We start from the raw sequence: 27,343 nt of genomic DNA on the forward strand, positions 1-27,343 counted from the left end.
GACGACACATGCTGGCACGTCGAATAGAACATCTCACGCCCTAAATTGTAGAGATGTGACCAAAATTGCGGCTTTTACTGCCTTAAAAGTTCATATCGGATAAAATATATACATTAGAGTTGTATCTAAATCAGGATCGATTTTAATGAAATTTTGCGCACGTATTGGAACCTCAAATAAAACGCCTCATGCAAAATCGGACGAAATTTGTGTTTTCTATAGCCTGAAGAACTCATACGAGGACGTTGAATAAAACACTTCATGCAAAATTTTGTAAAGATCGGACCAAAATTGCGGCTTCTACAGCCCTAAAAGGCCATATCGGATGAAAGATATATATGGGACCTATATGTAAATCTGGACCGATTTTTATGAAATTTTGCACACATATGAGGACGTTCCTCCTTTTTTTATATGCAGTTTAATACTCTTACCGCTTTTCCAGATAATTTTTTTTTTGGCTCCAAAGGAAAATGTTAATAGTTTTACCAGTCTATTATCAATCCCATGGCAGCCGGCTGTATGTACCGGATTAACCCTGGTACAACAACAACAACAATCTATTATGAAAATTAGAGTAAACAATTAATCTGACAACCATAAAGGCGAATGAAACGTTGTGTACTTTTTCGACGAATAAAATTTAAATCTATTGAAAAGGCCTGTACCAGGTTCACTTTTCTCATAAATTCATGACTATTCATTTTTTGAGGCATGGGTACATGTGAAAGCAGACGAGGCAGCGCTTGGAGTGTTTGAGAGAAAGATTCTTCGTAAAATATATGGACCAGTTGACGTTAATGGAGAATAAGGCGACGTATGAACCACGAGCATAGCATAGTTACACGTTTTAAAATACAATGGCTGCGTTGTCTAGGTCATGTTGTCAGAATGGATAAAGAAGAATCCCCAGCAAAGAAGTCTTTTGAAAGCAAACACGGTGGTACATGCAAACCGGGACCACCAAAAGCCCAATGTTAAGATCAAGCGGTGGGAGAAACCTCGAAAGTTGGTGTCAGAGATTAAAAAAATGGGACGCTTGGAACGCTATTCTAGATTCGGCTAGTGGAACAAATGTTCTGTCATAGCCAAGTAAAGTAAGTAGTTTAGTATGACATGTAGTATATAAAGCTTATTTTGTACCTTATTTTCACTAGAAAACACCCAAAAATGTGATTCAATTTGTCATTATATTGTAATACTGCCTCTACAATTACAAGCAGAGAATGTAAAACAGTAATTCAGCAATCGTTTACGCACATTGTTGACCTGTTTATCTGATATAGATAATGTACTATTATGGAGGGTAGTGATGGGGAAAGAATATGAAACACTTGAGCGAACTTTTTTTTCGAAAAATTCTTAATCAAAAGACCAAATCTATTATAAAGATCAAATGTCTTCCCCCTAACGTTCCCACCAAACGGACTACACACATCACCATCTTCATTGTATTGTGGTAAACCACATACTTATACAAAAATTGTGCACTGTCAGTCATCCAATTGTACAACATAAACGCATCCATCAACAGAAAAATAAACATTAAGCACGCATACAAAAAATAAATTAGAATGCTGAATACTACGCCCAAATGAGCTCAACTTTCTCCTTTTTTCATTCACTTGTCATTTACGTACACACACACATATATGTATGCACATGTGTACGTGGGCTCTTTTTATAATGGTGTGGTAGGATTCTGGCACTTATACAAATTATGAGTGTTAATCGATAATATTTTGTATTTGTCATTCACTGCTGTTTTTTTTTTCTATGATGAATTGGTGATGAATAATGTAAAGATCCTTCAGATTGTTTCGGAGTATCTAGAAATGGTGTTTTTATTTCGATTGTTACCAAGTTTGTATCACTTTATTATTTTTATAATTTTTTTATTCACACACTTTCATAGATCTCCCTCTCTCACAATGTCTGCTCCGCAAACAAACGCACTCACATTCTTTCGTTTTCAATTTTCACACTTGATTAGCTATTTCGTCTCTGTTGCCACAGCAAAAATGTTTTAATATGTATTTTTTCTCACTTAGTTTGTGCTTCTATTATTTAATTTCTGGCCGATAAATAAGGTAAAATTAACTTTTTTCACTTGGAACACATTGAATCAACTGGCAGTGCGCGAGGCAGTTGTTGCCGACGACGACGACGATGAAGAACACAACACACATAAAACCACACAGCCCCAAAATGATGTTCTCTCTCTCTCTCTCTCCGTCTGTAGGTTAATGCGGCAAGTAAGCGAAGAAAGCAAAAACAATCAGACAGCTAGCTACCAGCAGAGTTTTGGTCGGGCAGACGAATGAGCGAGCGAATCGACCGATTAAAATGATGTCATCAACACAGTAATGAGACGAGAAGAGCGTATATATTCGTCGTCGTCGTCGTCGCCGTGAGCGAAAAGTAGTGGAAAGCAGCAGCAAAACCTCAATGTATAGATAAATCAATCGATGGCCTAATGTACATATCCGTAGGTACACACATGTATGTATGAGTGTGCATGATTCAAGAAGTGTTTAAGATTCATATTTTTTCTCAAATTCTAAAAACACAGTTTATAACTCGTAGTATCCTTTTTTTTCAGATTCGTCTTTGCGTTGCACTTGTTTTTTGTGTATCTCATATATCTATAACATTTAATTTTTTTGACCGTTGCTTGGAATAGCAAGGCCCTCATTTCATTGGGGCGTTGTCAGTCTTGCCTAATAGCTTTTTTCATTTATTATTATTTGCACTTCCTATTTCCACGAAAATAAAGTGAAGAAAATAATCCCTCATCACACAACTTACCGCCGTTTCGTAAATTGTTAATCAGTAAAATAAAACAGTTCGCTTTTCCCAAAATTGTCTGTATTCCAATTAAGTTGCATTTACTCATTTAGCACTTCAATAAAAATATAAAAATCAACAACATTCAACGACAGACTAACTTTGAAACGGTCGGAAAATTATGTATACACTAATATTTACAGATAGAGTGATAGAGTCTAGGGATCAAAAAGTCGACTTTCGACTAATCGATAAATCGACTTTTTGTGTACAAAAATCGAAAAGTCGAAGTCGATTTTCACTTCAATAAAAATATAAAAATCAACAACATTCAACGACAGACTAACTTTGAAACGGTCGGAAAATTATGTATACACTAATATTTACAGATAGAGTGATAGAGTCTAGCGATCAAAAAGTCGACTTTCAACTAATCGATAAATCGACTTTTTGTGTACAAAAATCGATTGTTGGGCTTTCACCTTCCATTCCATGGAATATGGAATATTGGAAATATGGAATATGGAATTCGGGAATGCGAATCCGCGAAAAAAGGGATAATGGGATAACAGATGAGAATGGGAGAATGGGACAGCAACACATGTTGTGTTTCTCTTTTTCTCTTACATTGTTGTTTGTTTAAGAATTATATGAGAATGGAGGATTCGGCGATCGCAACGAAAGTGGGCAAGGAATTCGGCGATCGCAACGAAAGTGGGTGGGAGAATTGGAGGAGCGGGAGAGCGGACCCGGAGAGAGCGGATTTCGACTTTTCGAAACTTCGAGAGAGAGAGAGAAAACAAATCTAAGGATGGGAAGGAAAAACAAATCCCATTGAACTAATCGATTAATTCAAGTAGGGATGATAAATTAGCAAGTTATCGGTTAATCCCTAAAGGCTAGTACCCTATTCTTTTTTTCACAGTTGAAAACACAATATTTTTCAGACGACAGACTAACTTTGAAACGGTCGGAAAATTATGTATACACTAATATTTACAGATAGAGTGATAGAGTCTAGGGATCAAAAATTCGACTTTCGACTAATCGATAAATCGACTTTTTGTGTACAAAAATCGAAAAGTCGAAGTCGATTTTCACTTCAATAAAAATATAAAAATCAACAACATTCAACGACAGACTAACTTTGAAACGGTCGGAAAATTATGTATACACTAATATTTACAGATAGAGTGATAGAGTCTAGGGATCAAAAAGTCGACTTTCGACTAATCGATAAATCGACTTTTTGTGTACAAAAATCGAAAAGTCGAAGTCGATTTTCACTTCAATAAAAATATAAAAATCAACAACATTCAACGACAGACTAACTTTGAAACGGTCGGAAAATTATGTATACACTAATATTTACAGATAGAGTGATAGAGTCTAGGGATCAAAAAGTCGACTTTCAACTAATCGATAAATCGACTTTTTGTGTACAAAAATCGATTGTTGGGCTTTCACCTTCCATTCCATGGAATATTGGAAATATGGAATATGGAATTCGGGAATGCGAATCCGCGAAAAAAGGGATAATGGGATAACAGATGAGAATGGGAGAATGGGACAGCAACACATGTTGTGTTTCTCTTTTTCTCTTACATTGTTGTTTGTTTAAGAATTATATGAGAATGGAGGATTCGGCGATCGCAACGAAAGTGGGCAAGGAATTCGGCGATCGCAACGAAAGTGGGTGGGAGAATTGGAGGAGCGGGAGAGCGGACCCGGAGAGAGCGGATTTCGACTTTTCGAAACTTCGAGAGAGAGAGAGAAAACAAATCTAAGGATGGGAAGGAAAAACAAATCCCATTGAACTAATCGATTAATTCAAGTAGGGATGATAAAGTAGCAAGTTATCGGTTAATCCCTAAAGGCTAGTACCCTATTCTTTTTTTCACAGTTGAAAACACAATATTTTTCAGACGACTAGGGATCAAAAAGTCGACTTTCGACTAATCGATAAATCGACTTTTTGTGTACAAAAATCGAAAAGTCGAAGTCGATTTTCACTAACTAAAAAAGTCGAATAATCGAGCTTGAAGTGAAAACAAGTCCACGGTGGATTAACAACAGCTGTAAACAGCCGGTATTAAGACGTCAGTTTATATCAAAGACCGTATACGACCAAGAATTACGATCTGCTTGGTCTTCCTAATATCATAAAAGTGGCACAAATTCAAATAATTTCAATAAGAAATTGTCAGATGTTGAAAAAAGTAAAAAAATGCTGTAGAAAATTCTGATAAGGCGGGTTTTTTACCACGTTTACGTTTTTTTACAAGGGAAAAATTTCCCTAACTCGTCCTTTCGGTGGTTTGACAAATTTGTGAGCGTGTGTGTATAAGTGTGCGTACATGAGAGGAGAAAGAAGATAACAACAAAGAGAATGCAAACAAAAATCTGACATCTTAATACTGTCAAACCTGGCCGGCTGTTAAAAGCTGCTCGAGTGAAACCACCTTTTTAAAATAGCCTTGTATATGCTGTTGCAATTTCAACCAAAACCCACCCCTTCGAAATTAATAAATAATGAAAACCAAAACTCTTTAAAAAGAAACGAATTAAGCTTTCATTTGTAGAAATAATTAGATTTTGTAGTATTTTCGTTGGTATAAGTTAAATAAACCCAACTTCCCAAAAACTTTTGCCAGCATCTCCAACTTGTATAAAAATAATGTTTGTAATAGCAACAATTTATACGTTTTTAATCATAAGTCTTTTGGGAATTTACCCCACCATCACCACAGGGTCGTATAGTTGATTTCATTGTTGTTGGGCAAGTGAGCCAACCTTGTTATTTCAACCATGGACTTTAACTTTCTTTAGTGAACACTGACTCTTACATTCTACGTGAATGTCAGACTGAGGAAGAAGAAGAAAACTTTTATATCCCTAGTAACTAACAATTTGGACAATAATAAAAAAAATGCAGGATGTTACGGCCCGAGTGTTTGCCGCAATGCAAAATTTGGATATAACTGCCCTGAGTACCTATCCCCAGAATGAAATACGGCCTGTGCTACCGGCTTTGGTTCGTATGAGCCTTCTTTCGCCACTGGACAATACGAAGTCCTCAATGGAATCCCGTAAACAAATTTTGGCCGTGCTTATTGGCATAGAAATTGTAAATAGCATTGTATCATATTTGCAAGTAAATTATCATGAGCTGGAACAAGAACTCAAGAAGGAGCTTCAGGCACGTCAAAAGTCTATGTATTATGATGGCCAGCAGGAATTCGGTTTACAAACTGGAATAGCATTGGGCTTCGAAAGGGCTGATGTGACGCGAAAAGTTCGTGTTGTTCTATCCGAAATTTTCAACGTCCAATGGCAATTGTCTGAACAAAAATCGGGAGTTTTGGTACACTCTGAAATATTAGATGATGGCATATACCTGGAAGAAGTAGTCGACATACTCTGTATTGCACTTGCCGAACTTCCTTCGCTGCTTAATATTTTGGAATTAACCGATACGCTGGTACAAGTGCCAAATGGACACCGCATCATATGTGCGCTGGTAGCCAATTTCCCAGATTGTTATCGAGATGTCATAACCCACGTGATTATTAACTGCGACGAAGAGTCAAATGAGGGAAAACAAAAACTTATGCTTTTGATGGCTCTGAGCGAGATAAATCCCACACAAGCGCTTTCAACCAGAGCCATATGTGTGGAAATATTGAAGGTGCCCTCATTTATGCTAAAATTGTGCTTGAAATATCCACAAGACTTGGTATGTTGAATGGTGTTGGTCTGTAAAAAAGTTTTGCAAATTGCAAATTTTGCCCATGCACATTCCACTAAGGAACAGGGGCAAACTTCTTCTCACATATCAAAGCTTTACTAAGGTAAAATATAATTTCAGATTTCTTTTTTGACTGGCATGTTACTGGGTAACGATCAAAATGTTCGCACCTGGTTTGCCGAATACGTTCACTCAAGTCAGAAAAGGAAAGGGGACGCGTTAATCATGGTAAGAGCCGAGTTGCTGCAGCAGCTGCTTAACATTATGCAAATGGCCAATTGTAGTAGTACTGAGGGCGAAGATTACACAGTTCAAGGTGCTGTAATAATGCGATTGTACTGTGCTTTGCGAGGCATTGCTGGCTTAAAGTAAGTACTCTAATTTGGTTTTCTTCCCATAGCGTAATGGTGCTTTAAATTTACTTTCAGATTTAATGATGACGAAGTGAATTCGTTAGCCCAATTAGTCACAAGCAGACCACAGCCCTCGCCTTCTGGCATGCGATTTGTTTCTTTGGCTTTATGCATGTTGATTGCCTGCCCTTCCTTGGTCTCTACAACAGGTCTAGAGAACAAGGCTATTGAATGGCTACAGTGGCTTATTAAGGAGGATGTGTTCTTTGGCAAAAGATCTGATGCAAGCACGTCACTTGGAGAAATGCTGCTCTTGCTGGCCATCCATTTTCATAGCAATCAGATATCCGCAATTGGAGAGTTAGTGTGTTCAACGTTAGCTATGAAAATACCGATACGACCGAACAGCACCAATCGAATTAAGCAAGTGTTTACGCAAGACCTTTTCACGGAGCAGGTCGTAGCTTCTCATGCTGTTCGAGTACCGGTCACCTTAAAATTGAATGCAAATATTCCTGGTTATTTGCCCGTTCATTGTATTCATCAGTTGCTCAAGTCAAGGGCCTTCCTTAAGCACAAGGTGCCCATAAAGACTTGGATATACAAACAAATATGCAACTCTGTGCGTCCACTTCATCCGGTAATGCCGGCTCTGATTGATGTGTATGTCAACACTTTGATAGTGCCAAATCCGCAGGGAAAAGTTAATGTTGACCATATGCACAAATCCTTTTCGGAAAGTGAAATTTTACACATTTTCCGGTCCAGCAATTGCGGTTCGCATGTAATAGGGGACATCATATCCGTGCCTCGTATTGGTGGAACACCATCAAACGCTTCTGAAACGGATGATTTATCCAAGTACCAGGTACAATGCCCACTTACTGCCCAGCTTTTGATGCTCTATTATTTGGTACTCTATGAGGATACCCGTATATCTAATTTATCCAATGCCGCTTTGAGTGGCCGCAAACTCAAAGAGTATACTAACAGTTTCCTTTCTGAATTACCCATGAAGTATTTGCTGCAAAAGGCACAACAATTTCACAACGAGTATGTGGGCATATTTCATCCTCTGCTAAGACTGATTGTCTCAAATTATCCTCACCTTAGTATGGTAGATGATTGGCTAGAGGAACATTGTCAGAGTCGTAACAAGGTCATTCGTCGTGCACCGAATTTCTCTGCCAAAATTAGTGAATCCCTAAAGCGAATTGATTTCGATAAACTTGATACTGAGCCTGGAAAGGCGATCCCCGTTTTAAAGGCCCTACTCAAATTGCCGGCCGAAGAGTTAGCTCAAAATTCGGATGTCATTGTAAGAAATTTACCCAAAGTTTTTCAACAAAAAGTTCCACGTTCCATTAAAAATTTGTATTTGGATATTTGGCTACGCTTGAATGGAGTGCTGCCCATTAGTTTTTGGCGCAAATCATTGGCTTCCATTATGGCATCGGAGGACTATATTAGTCGGTGTTCATTTGTAATGGACAATAGTTTAGACCCTCTTAAGGTGCTTCGGTGTAGTCGCGAGGTATTCCAATGCCCTCACACTCTAATAATCTTGCTACGAATTCTACAGGGCAGTTTGGCTGCCTCTAAAGCTCATCTCAATATACAAATGCAATCTAAGCAGATAATAGATAAAAATGGCCAGGTGCAGATTGATACGGACAGAGAGGAATTGAAAACTGCATTAATTGCTTCCCAGGAGAGCGCCTCAGTTCATATACTACTCGAGGTTTTGGCCGATATGCATACCAACAGCTTCGATCGCGTTTCATCACTCGAGTTGCGTGAAACACAAGGCATAATTTGTTCTTTCATCCATCAATCGTTCATTTCGGAACCTTCATTGGCAAAACTTGTCCATTTCCAAACATACCCCCGCGAGGTTATTCCCATGATGGTCAAAGGAGTCCCCTCCATGCATATTTGCATCGACTTCTTGCACGAATTCCTAAGCATGCCCGAGATGGATAAACAGGTTTTCACCATCGATCTCACTTCCCATCTTGTCTTAAAGTATGCCATACCCAAGAGTTTGAGTGTGTCGAAATTTTGCATTAACACCATACAGTCGGCACTTTCTCTTCTCTCCACCGAGGCCAAGTGTAAGTATCTTCGTAATATTTTGCCATCTTTAATACGTTTCGCTGAGGCATTTCCAATTTTAACCGATGACTGCGTCAACATATTGATGCTAACGGGCCGAAGTCTTTATTCACAAAGTACTCTTGGTATAAATTCAACGCAGATGCAATTGACGGCAAATTCTAGGCATAAATGCTTCAAGGAAGCCCCACGATACATAGCTATGATTGAGGAAGCGTTCGAAACGTTGATTACAAAAATAGTGAATAAAGTCGAACTGTATTAATTCTAGAGTTAAGAACACCTTTTTACAAAAAAAATACCTACTTAAGAAATTTTTCCATAAATTAACACATTCTATAATTCACGAAGAAATTTCCAGCTTAAGACTACCAAAACACATATCTTACACCTTTGGCGGACGCATTTCGATAAGGTTAGGCTAAAAAGAGAACACCCCACGTAACCCAGAGGACTCGGCGACTCACGATAGCTATGAACGTCACACAGGTTGCTTTTATGTGGTGTTTATTGTGAAAACTTTAAGCTCAGCTGGGAGCTACCGGTACCGGGCACATATTATGTGTAGTGTATTAGTTGTAGTCAAGACATAATAACCCTTATTCCCGTAGTCGAAGGCGAAAATTGATCGCAGTCGTAGCAGAAGTCGAATTTTACATTTCGTGGTATTCGGCTTTGACAGTTTGATAATAGAAACATATTGATGTTTTATTAAAACAAAATAATATAAAGTAGGTTCCATACTCTTTCGAAAAACAGGCGCGATGAAGTTTAGAATCCAATTAACTTATATATCAATCGTTTTTGTCACATTTGAAAGTCGAACTCAATTTGCTTGATACCAAAATTTAAACAAACTTTCGTCTTCGACAACCATAATATCATTTTTTTTTAAATTCCGACATTCTACTACGCAATCGCCAACCGGAATAAGAGGGATTAACTCAGCTAGTGTACAGCAAACAGCTGAGTACAATTTTTCTCGCGAAGTGCACTATCTAGGGTTCATTCCATGACATAATTACCAGGTAGTGTACCGTAAACAGCTGAGTAAAATTTTTTCTCGCGATGTGCACTATCTGTCAACGAGTTTTGGTTGTGTGTGTATTATATTGGGTTGCCCAAAAAGTAATTACGGATTTTTCATATAGTCGGCGTTGACAAATTTGTTCACAGCTTGTGACTCTGTAATTGCATTCTTTCTTCTGTCAGATATCAGCTGTTACTTTTAGTTTGCTTTAGAAAAAAAGTGTAAATAAGTATATTTGATTAAAGTTCATTCTAAGTTTTATTAAAAATGCATTTACTTTCTTTTGAAAAATTCGCAATTACTTTTTGGGCAACCCAATAGTTAACAACCATACACACACAACAAAAAATGGCGCGAACTAGTAACATACACAAAATCAGAGTTGCACTAATCGCTGATTTTGACTCAATATTTTGTTATTGGGTAACTGACAATACCTGCAAATGAATATACCTTGGTATGCACCATTTTGGCTCAGCCGTTGTTTTTTTGCCAAGATCGGCGGCTATATTTAAGCCGAACGAGCCGATGAAAACGGCGCCGTCGCTGGTGAAGTAAAATTGAAATCTCCTCGGCTTCGTACTCTGGTGACAAGTCGGGTGTGTATTTACGTGGAAAAAGAATTGTCGGGGGCCTCCTTGCACCATTATTTTGCGTAAAACTCGGATAAACAATTTTTATAATGGCTCAACATACCCCAGAACAACGAAATTCAGAGAAATGCGAGCGTGGAATCTAAAACTAATACAATAGTTAGAAAATAATTAACAAGAAACATTTTGAGTGCAGTTTGTAAGTTAAGTTTTATTATTTTGCTAAAATGTGTGTTTGACAATGTTCGTTTTAAAAGAAAGAAACAAAATCTAAAAAGAAATCATGTAAAAGTGTGTAATTATTAATCGTGTTTTTCAGAGACGACATTAAAGTGGTTTTTTGGGTAGTTGTTTTTGTCTACATCATCGTTTTGATCTAATATAACATTCAAAGAAATAATAAGCAACTGTATAAAAAAAGTGATAAATTAATGTATTTTGTCTCCAATTTTTTGATAAGTTGTTTTATGAAAAAAACTATGTGAATTTTTCCATCTGTCCAGACAAAAATAAAAAAAAAACACAAAACTTCGTTGTGACATCGTTGTGTTAGTGCGCAAGCACAGGAGAGGAGAAATGCGACTATTAGTTTAATGCAACGCCATTGTCCCAGATGAAAGTTATAAGATCTACGCCATGAGTAATAGATGTTGAAAAGTAATTTTGTGTTTGTGCGGTGTTCAATTATCGCAGCTCTTTAAACTCTGCCATAAAATCTATAAATAAATGTTGAGAAATCTGAAATAATGTAAGCATGAAACATCATAAAATAGTTTTCATTTGACGGAGTAATCAGTAATCTACCTTAATGTGTAGTAAACACCACACCACACCACAATGTCTCACAAAGAGAATGGAGAATAGAGGAGGCTATGGCCGCCCGCTCTTTTTCAACAGATTTGTATATATGTGCTCTTCCTTCCGAACGACAGGTTTTGGCAGACAATACAAAAATTTCCGGACTTGTAATTGAATAGAAGTGCAAATGCCTGCTTGCTTGCAAATTACATGTATATAAGTACATACATATATTCATACACATATATAGAAGTGTAAGTGTTCAAGTGTTCTATCCCACGGATTTGTTTATCTACACAAGTTTAGTATTTTATATAGTGAAGCAACAATAACAGCATGAGATATTGTGAAATTTAAACGAAAACTTTTTTGTCGTGTTATTCATGGGGTAAATTGAATACCTCTTATTTGTATGCATTATGTAGTGAAAATTCACAAGAATTTGTTTTCATAGCTGCAAACTGTCATAATATATGAAGACATATCCAGCAAAGGATGATAAGGAAAGATATCTATTCCATTTATCGGGTATATGCAATACAAGGAGATTCTTTAATACCGAGAGAAACTAAAGTGCAGTACGCAGTGAAGATAATGTCAATTTTCATTAGTTAAGACATAAACCCATACTTACCTATTATCTGTAGTGATTTTACAGAGTTCTGTAGTTGCTGCGAAACATTAAAATTGTTGCTACATATGTATGGATGTGGTTGTATATATGTTTTGAACTTATTTATACCCTACACCACTACTATGGTACAGGGTATTATAACGTAGTGCATTTGTTTGTAACACCCAGAAGGTGTCCGTTTGTCCATGTTAATTTGTTTACAAAGTACAGGTGGCAATTTTCATCAGATTGTCTTAAAATTTGGTACAGGCATGTTTTTCTTCCTAGAGACGAAGATTTGAATGGACATTGGACCATATTTGGATATACCTGTCATATTTACCGATCTCCCGATATTGTGTAATGCGCCTATAAAAGGAGCATTTTTTACCCTATTTCAATGAAATTTGGCACAGCGAGTTCCGGTACCTCTCTGAATCTTTTTCTTTTTAATATCGTCCAGATCGGACCATATTTGGATATAGCTGCCAAGCGTTGGGTATTTACTCGGATTCTCACCATTACTGGTGAATTTGACATAAATCGTCCCAGATTTAGATTTAGCTGCCATTTATGTATATCTCCTGATTTTCACTGCAAGAGCCACTTCAAGCGCATTTATTGACCAATCTTGACAAAATTTTGCCAATTTTGCATTTGCAAGGTATTGTGCAAATCTGCACTAGACGAAAATTGCAAAAAAGTTGTATTTAGAACCCCGGATCGTAATCAGAATTTTGCTTTTGTGGAAAATGGCCGTAAATACCCTCACCCTTTCGAATATTGTAAAAGTCCTTGTTTTGATATTTGTCATTCTGTTTGTTACTACTCGAAATATTTGTCTGAGACCCCATAAAGTATATATATTCTTGATCGTCGCGACGTTTTATGTCGATCTAGCCATGCCCGTCCGACTGTCTGTCGAAAGCACGCTAACTTCCGAAGGAGTAAAGCTAGCAGTTCAGTTCATAACCTGATATAGCTGTCATATAAACAGATCTGGGGACTTGACTTCTTGAGCTTGTAGAGGTCGCAATTATTATCCGATGTGCCTGAAATTTTGTACGACGGATCTTCTCTTGACCATCAACATACGTGTTTATTATGGTCTGAATCGGTCTATAGTCCGATACAGCTTCCATATTAATCGATCTCTCTCTTTTACTTCTTGAGCCCACAAAGGACGCAATTCTTATTCGAATTGGCTGACATTTTACACAGGTCTCCAACATATAATTTAATTGTGGTCCAAACCGGACCCTATCTTGATATCGCTCTAATAGCAGAGCAAATCTTTTCTTTTATCCTTTTTTGCCTAAGAAGAGATGCCGGGAAAAGAACTCGACAAATGCGACCCATGGTGGAGGGTATATAAGATTCGGCCCGGCCGAACTTAGCACGCTTTTACTTGTTTATTGATAACATGTACAGTACAATCGGGGTAAATTGAACACTCGGTCGAGTGAACGCATCTTTCGTACGAACCCCTATTTTCTACTTCTTCTGCCAAAAAGAGGAGGTTCTAAGAAAAAACAACTTAATTTTGCTCTAATTTCGACAAATTTTTTTTGGCAAAAATTTTTGTGAACCTAAAATGCAAATATGTGTAACAGATTTTGAAAAATGCACTCAAAAATCATATATTATGTAATAAACCTTTTTTTTCCAGCCCAAGTTAGGTGAACTTTCTGAAAAAATTGTTGTTGTTGTTGTAGCCACATTTTCATGTATAGCACGTTCCCGTCCAAAGGGCCGATCGCCGCGGGAACAGGGTGGCCATTTTTTATTTAAAGGCGCCAATAACTGCCTTGTCGTACAAATTGAGCATCATTGACAATCAGTATTTCTGCAAGAGCCGGTGCCGCCCGCCCTCTCCCTGAAACTCTCCGCTTGGTTCCGTTGATTATCCGCGACTGCCGTTGCAGCTACTCCGTATGAAGCATTCCACAACCCGCAACCTGTGGACGCGTCCGGTAGCTTGCAGCCAAGCTTGTCGTGACAGTAATGAACACCACACAGATTGGACCCCAATGTTTCAGCCTGTGTGATGCTCAAAGCTATCTCATGCCGGGCAAGGGATAGCTGAACAGGCGTTGCATAATTAATTCACTCTATCCCGACTCTAGAGTAATTTGAAGCCATCAGATGGCCCATGTAAACATAAATTACAAAACTAATTACAAAGATATTAAAGCTATTCTCTAAAAAATATAAAATTCAAACATTTAACATCGAGAATTTAATATTTCATAGCTACTCCTTAAAACTTGAATCTAGCTGTTTCCCCGTTGAGAGAATCGTTCGCAGGGCCTTGGGAACCCTGCAACCCATAGTATTAGGAAAAAACCTATTCGTTTAATCATTGCAACGTCTATTCAATCAAATAGTTTGCACAAGTGTGGACATTTATGAGTGACACATACCTGGCTAGCTCGTCAGTACCTCTTTTTATCCATTATACCATTACGATCTGATAGTCTTTCACAGGATGCTGAGAATATCTCTCAAAAAGTTTCCACTTCACATGACATGACGATTTCGCTGAATCTTTGAACGGTGAGTTGGACTATGCCTACCGATGTTCGAACCGAATATGGTCCAAATCGGACTATATTTCCATATAGCCGCCTTATAGACCGATCTGACGAGAATATTTTCAGTTATTCATAGTAATTTATCACAATTTTCACAAAAAATTTGCATTTTCACAAAACCAAAACTGCCTGAAGGACAGTTCCAGTGCTTTTGCGTAGTGCCAGAAAGTTCTTAACTGTTGGCTGCAATTTTTGTCTTAGTATTGTATCGAAAATCTCAATGGTTTGGCTGACAAAAGTCTGAGAAATCAAAATCTGGAGGCTTGATTTTCACCGTAGACGCATGGTCTAGTGGACTCTTTTGCTGAGTACAATCCCAGGAATAAGAAACGACAAGGTCCTATTAAGAATTTTTTATGTATGTGAAAATATATTATAATATAAAAATTCACGATAGAGCGCCACCTATATGTGAAATTTTAAATTATAATACAGAAACCTAATACAAAAAATCCTAATACAAAAGTAATAACAACCAAATGCAAATATGGAAAAAATTCTAATATAAAAAAAAGAAATACAGACATAAATATGACGAAAAATGAAATTATTATAAAAATCAAAATAAAATACAAGTCGTAAAAGAAATATGGATGTCGAATTAAATTCATCACTCAAAAGAAAAAATAGTCACACTGTTGTCAACTGGGAAATAGTGGGCTGAAACCGTTTACAGGAAATATAATATGAACCACGCTCTTTCCGAATCTATTCAATTTGGTGCCCTAAGTATTAAAGAAACCAAGATATTGGTAATTTTTGGCAAATTTTGGTCATTTATATATATGATGCCCCATTTTGCAGAGACAATGGCCCACTGTGGCCAATTGGGAAATAGTGGGCTGAAACCGTTTACAGGAAATATAATATGGAGCACGTTATTTCCGAATCTATTCAATTTGGAGCCCTAAGTATTAAAGAAACCAAGATATTGGCCATTTTCGGCAAAATTTGGTCGTTTATACATATGATGCCCCATTTTTCCAGGATAATGGCCCACTGTGGCCAATTGGGAAATAATGGGCTGAAAACGTTTACAGGAAATATAATATGGAGCACGTTATTTCCGAATCTATTCAATTTGGAGCCCTAAGTATTAAAGAAACCAAGATATTGGCCATTATTGCCAAATTTTGGTCGTTTATACATATGATGCCTCATTTTTCCAGGATAATGGCCCACTGTGGCCAACTGGGAAATAGTGGGCTGAAACCGTTTACAGGAAATATTATATGGACCACGCTCTTTCCGAATCTATTCAATTTGGAGCCCTAAGTATTAAAGAAACCAAGATATTGGTTATTTTTGGCATATTTTGGTCATTTATATATACTATGCCTCATTTTGCAGAGATAATGGCCCACATTGGCCAACTGGGAAATAGTGGGCTGAAACCGTTTACAGGAAATATAATATGGATCACGTTATTTCCGAATCTATTCAATTTGGAGCCCTAAGTATTAAAGAAACCAAGATATTGGCCATGTTTGGCAAAATTTGGTCATTTTTATATGTGATACCCCATTTTTCCAGGATAATGGCCCACTGTGGACAACTGGGAAATGGTGGGCTGAAACCGTTTACAGGAAATATTAAATGGACCACGCTCTTTCCGAATCTATTCAATTTGGAGCCCTAAGTATTAAAGAAACCAAGATATTGGCTATTTTTGCCAAATTTTGGTCGTTTATACATATGATGCCCCATTTTTCCAGGAAAATGGCCCACTGTGGCCAACTGGGAAATAGTGGGCTGAAACCGTTTACAGGAAATATAATATGGACCACGTTATTTCCGAATCTATTCAATTTGGAGCCCTAAGTATTAAAGAAACCAAGATATTGGCCATGTTTGGCAAAATTTGGTCATTTTTATATGTGATACCCCATTTTTCCAGGATAATGGCCCACTGTGGACAACTGGGAAATGGTGGGCTGAAACCGTTTACAGGAAATATTAAATGGACCACGCTCTTTCCGAATCTATTCAATTTGGAGCCCTAAGTATTAAAGAAACCAAGATATTGGCTATTTTTGCCAAATTTTGGTCGTTTATACATATGATGCCCCATTTTTCCAGGATAATGGCCCACTGTGGCCAACTGGGAAATAGTGGGCTGAAACCGTTTACAGGAAATATAATATGGACCACGTTATTTCCGAATCTATTCAATTTGGAGCCCTAAGTATTAAAGAAACCAAGATATTGGCCATGTTTGGCAAAATTTGGTCATTTTTATATGTGATACCCCATTTTTCCAGGATAATGGCCCGCTGTGGACAACTGGGAAATGGTGGGCTGAAACCGTTTACAGGAAATATTAAATGGACCACGCTCTTTCCGAATCTATTCAATTTGGAGCCCTAAGTATTAAAGAAACCAAGATATTGGCTATTTTTGCCAAATTTTGGTCGTTTATACATATGATGCCCCATTTTTCCAGGATAATGGCCCACTGTGGCCAACTGGGAAATAGTGGGCTGAAACCGTTTACAGGAAATATAATATGGACCACGTTATTTCCGAATCTATTCAATTTGGAGCCCTAAGTATTAAAGAAACCAAGATATTGGCCATTTTTGGTAAATTTTGGTCATTTATATATACTATGCCCCATTTTGCAGAGATAATGGCCCACTGTGGCCGATTGGGAAATAGTGGGCTGAAACCGTTTAAAGGAAATATAATATGGACCACGCTCTTTCCGAATATATTCAATTTGGAGCCCTAAGTATTAAAGAAACCAAGATATTGGGCATTTTTGGCAAAATTTGGTAATTTTTATATATGATGCCCCATTTTTCCAGGATAATGGGGCATCATATATATAAATGACCAAAATTTGCCAAAAATGGCCAATATCTTGGTTTCTTTAATACTTAGGGCTCCAAATTGAATAGATTCAGAAAGAGCGTGGTCCATATTATATTTCCTGTAAACGGTTTCAGCCCACTTTTTTCCAGCTGGCCGTAGTGAGCCATTATCCTGGAAAAATGGGGCATCATATATAAAAATGACAAAAATTTGCCAAAAATGGCCAATATCTTGGTTTCTTTAATACTTAGGGCTCCAAATTGAATAGATTCGGAAATAACGTGGTCCATATTATATTTCCTGTAAACGGTTTCAGCCCACTATTTCCCAGACGCCACAGTGGGCCATTATCTCTGCAAAATGAGGCATAGTATATATAAATGACCAAAATTTGCCAAAAATGGCCATTATCTTGGTTTCTTTAATACTTAGGGCTCCAAATTGAATAGATTTGGAAAGAGCGTGGCCCATATTATATTTCCTGTAAACGGTTTCAGCCCACTTTTTTCCAGTTGACCACAGTGGGCCATTATCCTGGAAAAATGGGGCATCACATATAAAAATTACCAAATTTTGCTAAAAATTGCCAATATCTTGGTTTCTTTAATACTTAGGGCTCCAAATTGAATAGATTCGGAAATAACGTGGTCCATATTATATTTCCTGTAAACGGTTTCAGCCCACTATTTCCCAGACGCCACAGTGGGCCATTATCTCTGCAAAATGAGGCATAGTATATATAAATGACCAAAATTTGCCAAAAATGGCCATTATCTTGGTTTCTTTAATACTTAGGGCTCCAAATTGAATAGATTTGGAAAGAGCGTGGCCCATATTATATTTCCTGTAAACGGTTTCAGCCCACTATTTCCCAATTGGCCACAGTGGGCCATTATCCTGGAAAAATGGGGCATCATATATAAAAATGACCAAATTTTGCCAAAAATGGCCAATATCTTGGTTTCTTTAATACTTAGGGCTCCAAATGGAATAGATTCGGAAAGATCGTTTTCCGTATTATATTTCCTGTAAACGGTTTCAGCCGACTATTTCCCAATTGGCCACAGTGGGCCATTATTTCTGCAAAATGGGGCATAATATATATAAATGACCAAAATTTGCCAAAAATGGCCAATATCTTGGTTTCTTTAATACTTAGGGCTCCAAATTGAATAGATTCCGAAATAGCGTGGTCCATATTATATTTCCTGTAAACGGTTTCAGCCCACTATTTTCCAGTTGGCCACAGTGGGCCATTAGCCTGGAAAAATGTGGCATCATATATATAAATGGCCAAAATTTGCCAATATCTTGGTTTCTTTAATACATAGGGCTCCAAATTGAATAGATTCCGAAAAAGCGTGGTCCATATTATATTTCCTATAAACGGTTTCAGCCCACTATTTCCCAGTTGGCCACAGTGGGCCATTATCTCTGCAAAATGGGGCATAATATATATAAATGACCAAAATTTACCAAAAATGACCAATGTCTTGGTTTCTTTAATACTTAGGGCTCCAAATTGAATAGATTCGGAAAGAGCGTGGTTCATATTATATTTCCTGTAAACGGTTTCAGCCCACTATTTCCCAGTTGACAACAGTGTGACTATTTTTTCATTTGAGTGATGAATTTAATTCGACATCCATATTTCTTTTACGACTTGTATTTTATTTTGATTTTTATAATAATTTAATTTTTCGTCATATTTATGTTTGAATTTCTTTTTTTTATATTAGAATTTTTTCCATATTTGCATTTGGTTGTTATTACTTTTGTATTAAGATTTTCTGTATTACGATTTTTGTATTAGGTTTCTGTATTATAATTTTAAATTTCACATATAGGTGGCGCCCTATCGTGAATTTTTATATTAGAATATATTTTCACATACATTAATTTTTTTTCCTCCATACTAATCGCCGCAGCCTAGTATGTAAAGTAAAGAACACTGACAAAAAACATGGAGGTCTCTCTAGTATTTTGGTCATAACTGCAAAGGTTGTAAATAGCTGCAGCGTATTTATTAGGTGGCCGCATCAACACTGCGAGAGAGTTTGATATGTCAACTCATTTATAAATTCGCCGTACAAAAATATAAACTTTAAAATGAATAATTTATAAATTGTATTTACCGCTGGTATGTGTTTTAAACATAGGGTATATACTGGCAGGCGTCTAGCAATCTCATTCACTATCAGTTTCACTCAGGGAACTTAGGTCTATTGTGTCGCCCACGAAAGATTCAAAAAGCACAGAAGAACGGTGATAACATTTACGTCAGTACAATGCCAGACAATAAATCGAAGAAGATTAGGAGCCAACATACATGACAAAACGGCCAGGAGGTCTGGAGAAGCTCCATCCAATATTTAAAGCTGTAGTAGTCAAGAATGGCGAAGATAATTTAGACATCAAAATTGATTTTGTGTAGCCATAATCCTACACCTACTCTCGCATTTTCATGGCAGTCTCAGTGGGTGGTAAATATCCTTGGTGGTGATTGAGCTCTAATTACAATCTTCCTATTTGAGCCATTTATTAGCATTCACTTGGTAGCTATCTACGGCTACAATAACCTTATGAAAACTAGTTAAACCTGCCATCATGGTGGTTTTGTGGTTGTTGTTGTTGTTTTAGTCACATTTTCAAATGGAGGTGGCGATCCTCGTCAAGCTCTAATAGATGAGCAAGCTTGTTCCGATCTTCGCGTGAAAAGATAAGCCTTTGGTTATGTAAAGGCGCCAATTACCCGCCTTGTCATATCGAGCATCATAGGCACTCAGTATTTATGCAAGAGTCGGTGCCGCCCGGACTCTCACTGAGACTCCGCTCGATACCGCTGATTGTCCGCGACTGCCGGTAGCGGACCGGTAGCTCACAGCTAAGCTTCTCGTGACAACAATGAACACCTCAATGTTCTAGCCTGTGTGGTGCTCACAGCTATCCCGCACGGGTGAGCGTTTTTGTTGTTGTTGTAGCAGTGTGAAAAAAATTGAACAGTAGGTGAAAAAATGTCGTAAATTATCGATTTTTCTTAAATATTGAAAATCTAAAATTTTGACACACACATTTTTTGGCGATTAAGGGATGTAAGGATCTTCGTGAATAATTAAGCCGTGCAAGAGTTCAGTGTAAAAAGGTAGCGGCTCGGTAAATAAAAGGAGTCTTCTTATCGTTAATATGTGAAATGTATTCCCACTAATACTTAATGGAATGCTCGTGACCAAATCATTACTATTTTCGACATAACAGAAAACAGGATTTAGAAGGAGGGCCACCTCCCAATTTCTTAGTCCAAAAATAAATTTCATACTCATAATCTTGTCCTACATATCTTTCACTTGACTATTATAAGCTTATGAGCGATCAATATGTGTGTTAAGAAGGTCAACTACCAAAAACATTTCATTTGAGTCCGCTATTGTCATGATCGCTTCATATGCCGGTTCGGAGGGTTTTTGGGGGCGCCCCCCATATTTGAACCCCAGTTTTAGTATCAGATTCGTAATCTTCTCCCGCATATCTTTCATTCGTGTCCCATATTGACATGAATGTCCAAAATGTCTGTTGGGGGGAGATTTGTGTTTGGGGCTACCCCTTGGGTAAATGGGTTCAATTTTAAATATCTTTTCGGATTCTACTCTCCTATACCTTCCGGTTGATATCCATTTTGTTCGAATAGTTTGATACCCATTTTGTTTCAATCCCCATATATAGTCTATTTCTCCTTCCAGACCAAACCACACAATCTGTAAAAAGTTCGATTTAGTTACTTTTGACTGTAAGCGAAACAAACATACTAACACAAATTCTTTTTATACCCACCACCGAGGGATGGGGTCATATTCATTTTGTCATTCCGAAATATCCATTTCCGTCCCTATAAAGTATATATATTCTCCGTCCGTCTGTCCGTCCGCCCGTTTGTCTGCTGAAATCACGCTACAGTCTTTAAAAATAGAGATATTGGACTGAAACTTTGCACAGATTCTTTTTTTGTCCTTAAGCAGTTTAAGTTCGACTGATTAAGGACAGACAGTCGATCTGTATGGACCCATCCGCCGATTTAGGGTCTTAGGCCCATAAAAGCCACATTTATCATCCGATTTTGCTGAAACTTGGGACAGTGAGTTGTGTTAGGCCCTTCGACATTCTTCGTCAATTTGGCCTAGATAGGTCCAGATTTGGATATAGCTGCCATATACCCGATCCGCCGATTTAGGGTGTTAGGCTCATAAAAGCCACATTTATTATCCGATTTTGCTGAAATTTGGGCCAGTGAGCTGTGATAGGAACTTCGACATCCTTCTTGACTTTGATCCTGATCGGTTCAGATTTGGATATAACTGTCATATAGACCGATTTCTTGATTTTAAGTCTTACGGCCATAAAAGGTGCATTTATTGCCCGATTTCGCCAAAATTTGGGACAGTGAGTTGTGTTAGGCCTTTCGACATATTTCTTTAATTTTGCTCAGATCGGTCCAGATTCGGATATAGCTGCTACATAAACCGAATCACTTGATTTAGGGGTTTGTGGCCATAAAAGGCGAATTTATTGTCCAATGTCGCCGAAATTTCGATATATTTCTTTAATTTGGCTCAGATCGGTCCAGATTTGGATATAGCTGCCATATAGACCGATCTCTCGATTTAAGGTTTTGGCCCCATAAAAGGCGCATTTATAATCCGATTTCGTCGAAATTTGGGACAGTGAGTTGTGTTAGGAACTTCGACATTTTTCTGTAACTTGGCTCAAATCGGTCCAGATTTGGATATAGCTGCCATAAAGACCCATATAAAAGGCGCTCATATTATCCAATTTCATTGAAATTTGACACAGTGACTTATGTTAGGCTTTTCGATATCTGCATCGTATATGGTTCAGATCGTTTTTTTAGATATAGCTAATAAAAAGGGCAATGTTTTGCTATACACAACTGACCAATGACTTGTACTTATAAGTATTTGGTCCAAATCGGAACATATTTCGCTATAGCTGCTATGGGGCATAAGATATGTATTTTTCACCGGATTTGGGTATCCGCTGGTGGGTATCCAATGCCTTTTTACTTGTTTATACATATTTCGTCAAAGCTCTGTTTTTTATTGAAAATTCCGTTTACCAGTCACCCGCTTCAAACTAGAGTAAACAATATTCCCATTTAAGGATATTGATAAGTTCTGGTAGAAATTTGTTACCAGTAGCGTGTGCCGCCGCTGTGACTAAAAGGGAAAATATGTACGGCGATGGGGCAGTTGTTCGAAATGACCGGCTTTCGGAAATTGTAATGTCGTCCTTCCCTGTGTTTTTTTTTCATGCGCCTCTCAGTGCAACATATTTTAACTGTCAGTTGTGAGGGGGCCGATAGGTTGACAATAGCATTAAAATAGAGATAAAAAGGGAGAGGACTATATCTATAGAGATAGACATCAAGAGTGCTGGTGTGGAGCGTAATATTGCGTGTGTGAGGCGTACATATGTGAGTGACTCTATGTGTGTTCTTTCATGCAGGGCCCGGAATAATATTGCTTTACAATTTCCTTTGTAAAGAACCAAGAACCAAGAACCATGTAACATATCTACCTAATGTGTTAAATTGAAGTAAATTGTTGTGTTCCGTAGTGTTGCCTGTGTTCCTCCTTCATTCAACTACCAGAGGAGGGTATGCAACAACATAATAGACACACACACACATACACATGAAAATAGATAATGGTATGGAATTGCCCGAGCGAGCCTTTAGCTATCAAATAACTACCTTGCGTATCCTTTTGCCTTTCACACAAAAAAACATACGCGCGATGCTCTCATTCTCTTTTTTGCATTACTACTCTCTGTACTCTCAATTCGAGCATATCCTCAGTTCTGTCAGTCATGCTCAAAAGGACATTCGTTCGTTGCAATAGACCGACCATCGTTTCAGGACAGAGAAGAAACATTTTTTTTCTGTATGTGTATAGAATTTTTGTTAAAAATGTTTCATTCAATATTTTCACTTAAAAACTCCTCAAAACTGTTGAATGCTTGAACAAAATCAAAAAATGTTTGAATTGTGCAAAAAATTGACGTAAGAATCCAGTGCAATTTGTGTTATTAGGCAGTATTTTTTTGCCAATGTTCGTTTTTGCTGTGTGTGTTGTTCTTTTTTTCATCTTCATTTTCGCCTTTGTACCAAGGGTACAAACTAGTGTCTGGATGTGTCCACAAATGTGACATTTCACTTGAGAAAAGTTTAATATTTTTTATTTTTAATCCATGACCATAATGGCGGTGTGTGTACCTACTACAAACTTGTACAAATGCACAAAGGCTGCTCCTCTTGTATAGAGAAGCAGCATTAGTTAGTGAAATGCATTAGACAAATATTGTTGGTGGCATTTGGAAAAAGTGTCCTGTGATGAGTACAACGAATGGTTAACACACCCGTGTGTTTTATGATTGGAATGTATTGAGAATTTTTCGGTCAGCATATATACACAAAAACCGGTCGGTTGGTCGTTCTGTCGGTCGGTGGTCTACATTGTATTGCTGTGTGCCGTGCCGTGCAGTGGTGGACTCAAAAGAAATTGAAGCATCCAAAGTTTTTGGTCCCAAATACGAAATGAATCCATTGATCAATTGTTTAAGTATCATTATTTCTATCAACATTGGGTGCGGGAGTGGCAAGAAATTTGTTGTGTGAATGTCCTTCAAATGTAAATCGGCTCTTTTTCTTTTTCTTTTAATTGACAGATAAAAGATGAAAACGTTTAATATATCGGTCATCGGTCTCTCGGGGACTGAGAAGGACCGAGGACAAGTCGGTGTGGGCAAATCATGCTTATGTAACAGATTTATAAGGCCCATGGCCGATGATTACTTCATAGATCACATATCAGTTTTGAGTCAGGTAAGTTGGAAGCAACAAAACAAAAAAGAAAACAGAATGTGCGTGTGTGTGTGTGTGTATGTGAGTGTGTTCAATAAATTATTTCTTTTCAGAGTGACTTCAGTGGGCGAGTTGTTAATAACGATCACTTTCTATATTGGGGCGATGTGCACAAGAGCACCGACGAAGGCACTGAATACACCTTTCACATTATCGAACAGACCGAATTCATGGACGATTCCACATTCCAGCCCTTTAAGGTTGGCAAAATGGAGACCTACCTGAAGCGATGCACCACCACAAAAGTATTTTCGGCCGAAAAACTCATGTACATTTGCAAGAACCAATTGGGAATTGAGAAAGAGTACGAACAAAAGATATTGCCCGATGGCCGATTGGCCATAGATGGCTTCATTGTGGTGTTTGATGTCAGCCCTGTGCCAAATCGAAATATTGAAAAACAGGTGGAATTTGTACAAAATGCAATTACTTTAATACTCAAAAATAAGAAGCCATTGGTTTTGGTGACCACCAAAAACGACGATTCCTGTGATCTGTACATAAGAGAGGCGGAGAAGATATGCCAGCGTAAGGATTACAAGGGCATGATACAGCTGGTGGAGACATCGGCCCATGAATCCATAAATACGGATTTGGCTTTTCTGCTGCTGGCTCAAATGATAGACAAAGTGAAAAACCGCATAAAAATCATTCCATATCAAGAAGCTGCTAGGTCGCGCAAAGAATTGCTCGAAAGTCGTTCGGAGGCAGTGACGCGTCTTATAAGAAATCAAATAACCGATTATCATGTCCTATGGACACACGGCTCAAAAATGCTTGCTCAATTCAGAGAATGGACAGAATTTTTGAATATTTTTGGCCACGATGCCGGGCAGAAGTTGTTTCGTCGTCACATGAAGAAGCTGCGTGACGACTATATGAATCAAAGGCTGCATCAGTATTTGGATAAATTTGCTCGTACACTCGAATACATGTTGCCAGATGTGAATGCTCTCTCCACCAGCGATGATGATATTTGGGAATGTGCCAAGGGTTATATTAGAAACCATTTAGAGTTTGACCAATACTTTTTCGAATGTCCCCAGGCCACGTGGCAGGAGCTGGTGGACATGGATGAGACGGAAGATGAGGCGCGTATTCCTTTTGATGTTTTAGAGACTTCAGAGGCAGAGACAGTGTTTAGGAATTTTTTGAATTCTGTGCAACAGGACAAAAAGAAAATAGGGTAGGTGTTTGTTTTTTTTTTTTTTCATTTTCATTTTTAATTTAATTTCATTTAATTTTGTTTTCGTTTTCTTTGTGTCTAGCTGGAAACAACAATTCAAAATACTTTTGGAAGAGTCCGGCTTTGTTACTCCCGGCAAGCAGTTGTCTGAAGTTCGCGTACTCTTTATGGGTCGTGAATGTTTTGAGGCCTTGTCCGAGCATGACTGCCAGCAAATATATGACATACATCAGGATGAGATAATTGAGAAGAGTAAACAAAATTTTATTGAGTTACTGCTGGAGCATGCCCAATTTTTCCAACAGTTCAAAAATGTGGATATTATAACCCAAGAAGATGTAAGACAAATAACAGATATACTGCAAGATGATTCCAGGTAAGAAGGAGTTTGTGCCATTAATTTTCTGTGGCTTATTTGTTTTCTTTTTGTTTTTAGATACAAGATTATGGATCGCTTGGACCAGGAGAGACGTGTCATTTTATTCCAGCATTTAGGCTTTATGCACTGTCCCATACGTGACCATTGTCCATTTTACCACAGTTGTGTTGACAATTTCATTGAAGAGATCTTGGCCGACAAGTCCGCCGGTAGCCATAAAACTCTGGGAAGTGGTGGCAGTGGCAGCTGGAAGTCCCAAGGTTCTGATAAAACTCTCAACTTGCTCATTGTGGGTTCTGAGCACTTGGCCAGTGATCTACTTAATGACATTCGCATGTGCACCGGCTCCAAAGGCGAATATATATATGAGAATCAAACATATTATCTTAACTACCGCATAGCGAATGGAGATATGGAAGCCTTTAAAGCTATTGATGTCTATTCAAGCGGTAACCAAAGCAATAACAAAAGTTACCACAATTTTCCCTTAATCCATGTTTTTTGTTTTGTTTCTCTCTGTTTAGGTTTGATTTGTGTCTACTCAAATCTGCAGTCTTTTGAAACTCTTAAGGACAATCTCGAACGAACACTGCTTTGCAATTTGGAATTAGAGGATAAGTTTGAAAATCTTCCAATAGTATTAGTCTATCAACCACAAGATCTAAAGGAGAACGAAGTTGAGTATCTGAGAAATGAGGGTTTGCGTTTGGCCGAAATGTTGCATTGCGATTTCATTGATCACCAGCAAAGCCATCAGAAATATGTCTATGAAATTTTGAATATAGTCATTGATTCTTTGCGAGTTTCCGAAATGAAGACCTTGGAAACTTTTCCACCCAATCAAACGGATTTGCGTATTTTAGTGTGCATGTTTTGTGGCGATCAATATGACATAGAAAATCTGGTAAATCCCCTTATAGATGAATCCACATTTTGCAAAGCAATGGAACATTCCGTAGTTGTGGACGTCTTCATAGGTGATTCCAAGAAACGTGTGGAATTTATATTGTCATCATACCATGGCATAAATCAATATCGTGATGAATTGATACATGGTTTTATATTTGTGTACTCCACCAAAAGGCGCTCTTCCTTGGCTAATCTTAGGTGAGTAAAGATTATAGTAATAACGAGTAAAGAGTATATATTGGGTTGCCCAAAAAGTAATTGCGGATTTTTTTATAAGAAAGTAAATGTATTTTTAATAAAACTTAGAATGAACTTTAATCAAATATACTTTTTTTACACTTTTTTTCTAAAGCAAGCTAAAAGTAACAGCTGATAACTGACAGAAGAAAGAATGCAATTACAGAGTCACAAGTCGTTGAAAAAATTTGTCAACGCCGACTATATTACTACTATATTACCGACAATTACTTTTTGGGCAACCCAATATGTA

General features: G+C 37.7%; 3 protein-coding genes and 1 long non-coding RNA gene across 11 annotated transcripts in view; 2 read left to right on the top strand and 2 right to left on the bottom strand.

Annotated features, from left to right (window-relative positions):
• Window positions 1-2,884, bottom strand: part of LOC106083918 (spectrin beta chain) — a 31,185-nt gene extending 28,301 nt beyond the window's left edge. For 2 of the 3 annotated variants that reach the window (XM_013247240.2, XM_013247238.2), the window contains exon 1: window positions 2,809-2,884. The gene's annotated coding sequence lies outside the window, so the exon portion shown is untranslated. Of the gene's footprint in view, window positions 1-1,960; window positions 2,051-2,808 lie in introns of those variants that run through there. The other variant, XM_013247239.2, reaches the window with a different exon arrangement.
• Window positions 2,885-5,642: 2,758 nt separating this feature from the next.
• On the top strand, window positions 5,643-9,357 carry LOC106083928 (integrator complex subunit 2). The gene is made up of 3 exons (XM_013247251.2): window positions 5,643-6,523; window positions 6,656-6,903; window positions 6,964-9,357. The coding sequence occupies exons 1-3, from the start codon at window positions 5,717-5,719 to the stop codon at window positions 9,266-9,268; spliced, it is 3,360 nt and encodes a 1,119-aa protein (XP_013102705.2). The 5' UTR covers window positions 5,643-5,716; the 3' UTR covers window positions 9,269-9,357.
• Window positions 9,358-10,600: 1,243 nt separating this feature from the next.
• The window catches only part of LOC106083916 (rho GTPase-activating protein 190), a 39,692-nt gene continuing 22,949 nt past the window's right edge, over window positions 10,601-27,343 (top strand). For 2 of the 6 annotated variants that reach the window (XM_013247235.2, XM_013247236.2), the window contains exons 1-6: window positions 10,602-10,825; window positions 24,184-24,340; window positions 24,433-25,565; window positions 25,648-25,941; window positions 26,002-26,393; window positions 26,469-27,051. In XM_013247235.2, the coding sequence (XP_013102689.1) occupies window positions 24,191-24,340; window positions 24,433-25,565; window positions 25,648-25,941; window positions 26,002-26,393; window positions 26,469-27,051 (2,552 nt within the window). In that variant the 5' untranslated portion in view covers window positions 10,602-10,825; window positions 24,184-24,190. Of the gene's footprint in view, window positions 10,826-11,290; window positions 11,375-11,593; window positions 11,679-23,372; window positions 23,519-24,183; window positions 24,341-24,432; window positions 25,566-25,647; window positions 25,942-26,001; window positions 26,394-26,468; window positions 27,052-27,343 lie in introns of those variants that run through there. The other 4 variants (XM_013247228.2, XM_013247229.2, XM_013247231.2 and 1 more) reach the window with 4 other exon arrangements.
• On the bottom strand, window positions 10,811-11,503 carry LOC106083917 (uncharacterized). The gene is made up of 2 exons (XR_001220729.2): window positions 11,431-11,503; window positions 10,811-11,364 (listed from the first exon to the last, which is right to left on the bottom strand). It is a non-coding gene; the product is annotated as an uncharacterized LOC106083917 (long non-coding RNA).

This window comes from Stomoxys calcitrans, chromosome 4, assembly GCF_963082655.1.
Source record: "Stomoxys calcitrans chromosome 4, idStoCalc2.1, whole genome shotgun sequence".
Classification (NCBI taxonomy): Eukaryota; Metazoa; Arthropoda; class Insecta; order Diptera; family Muscidae; genus Stomoxys; species Stomoxys calcitrans.

Coding starts and splice junctions, on each gene's coding strand:
- LOC106083928 (XM_013247251.2), top strand. CDS start 5,717: ATGCAGGATGTTACGGCCCGAGTGTTTGCCGCAATGCAAAATTTGGAT. Junction 6,524..6,655: donor TGAAATATCCACAAGACTTG/GTATGTTGAATG, acceptor ATATAATTTCAG/ATTTCTTTTTTGACTGGCAT. Junction 6,904..6,963: donor CGAGGCATTGCTGGCTTAAA/GTAAGTACTCTA, acceptor ATTTACTTTCAG/ATTTAATGATGACGAAGTGA.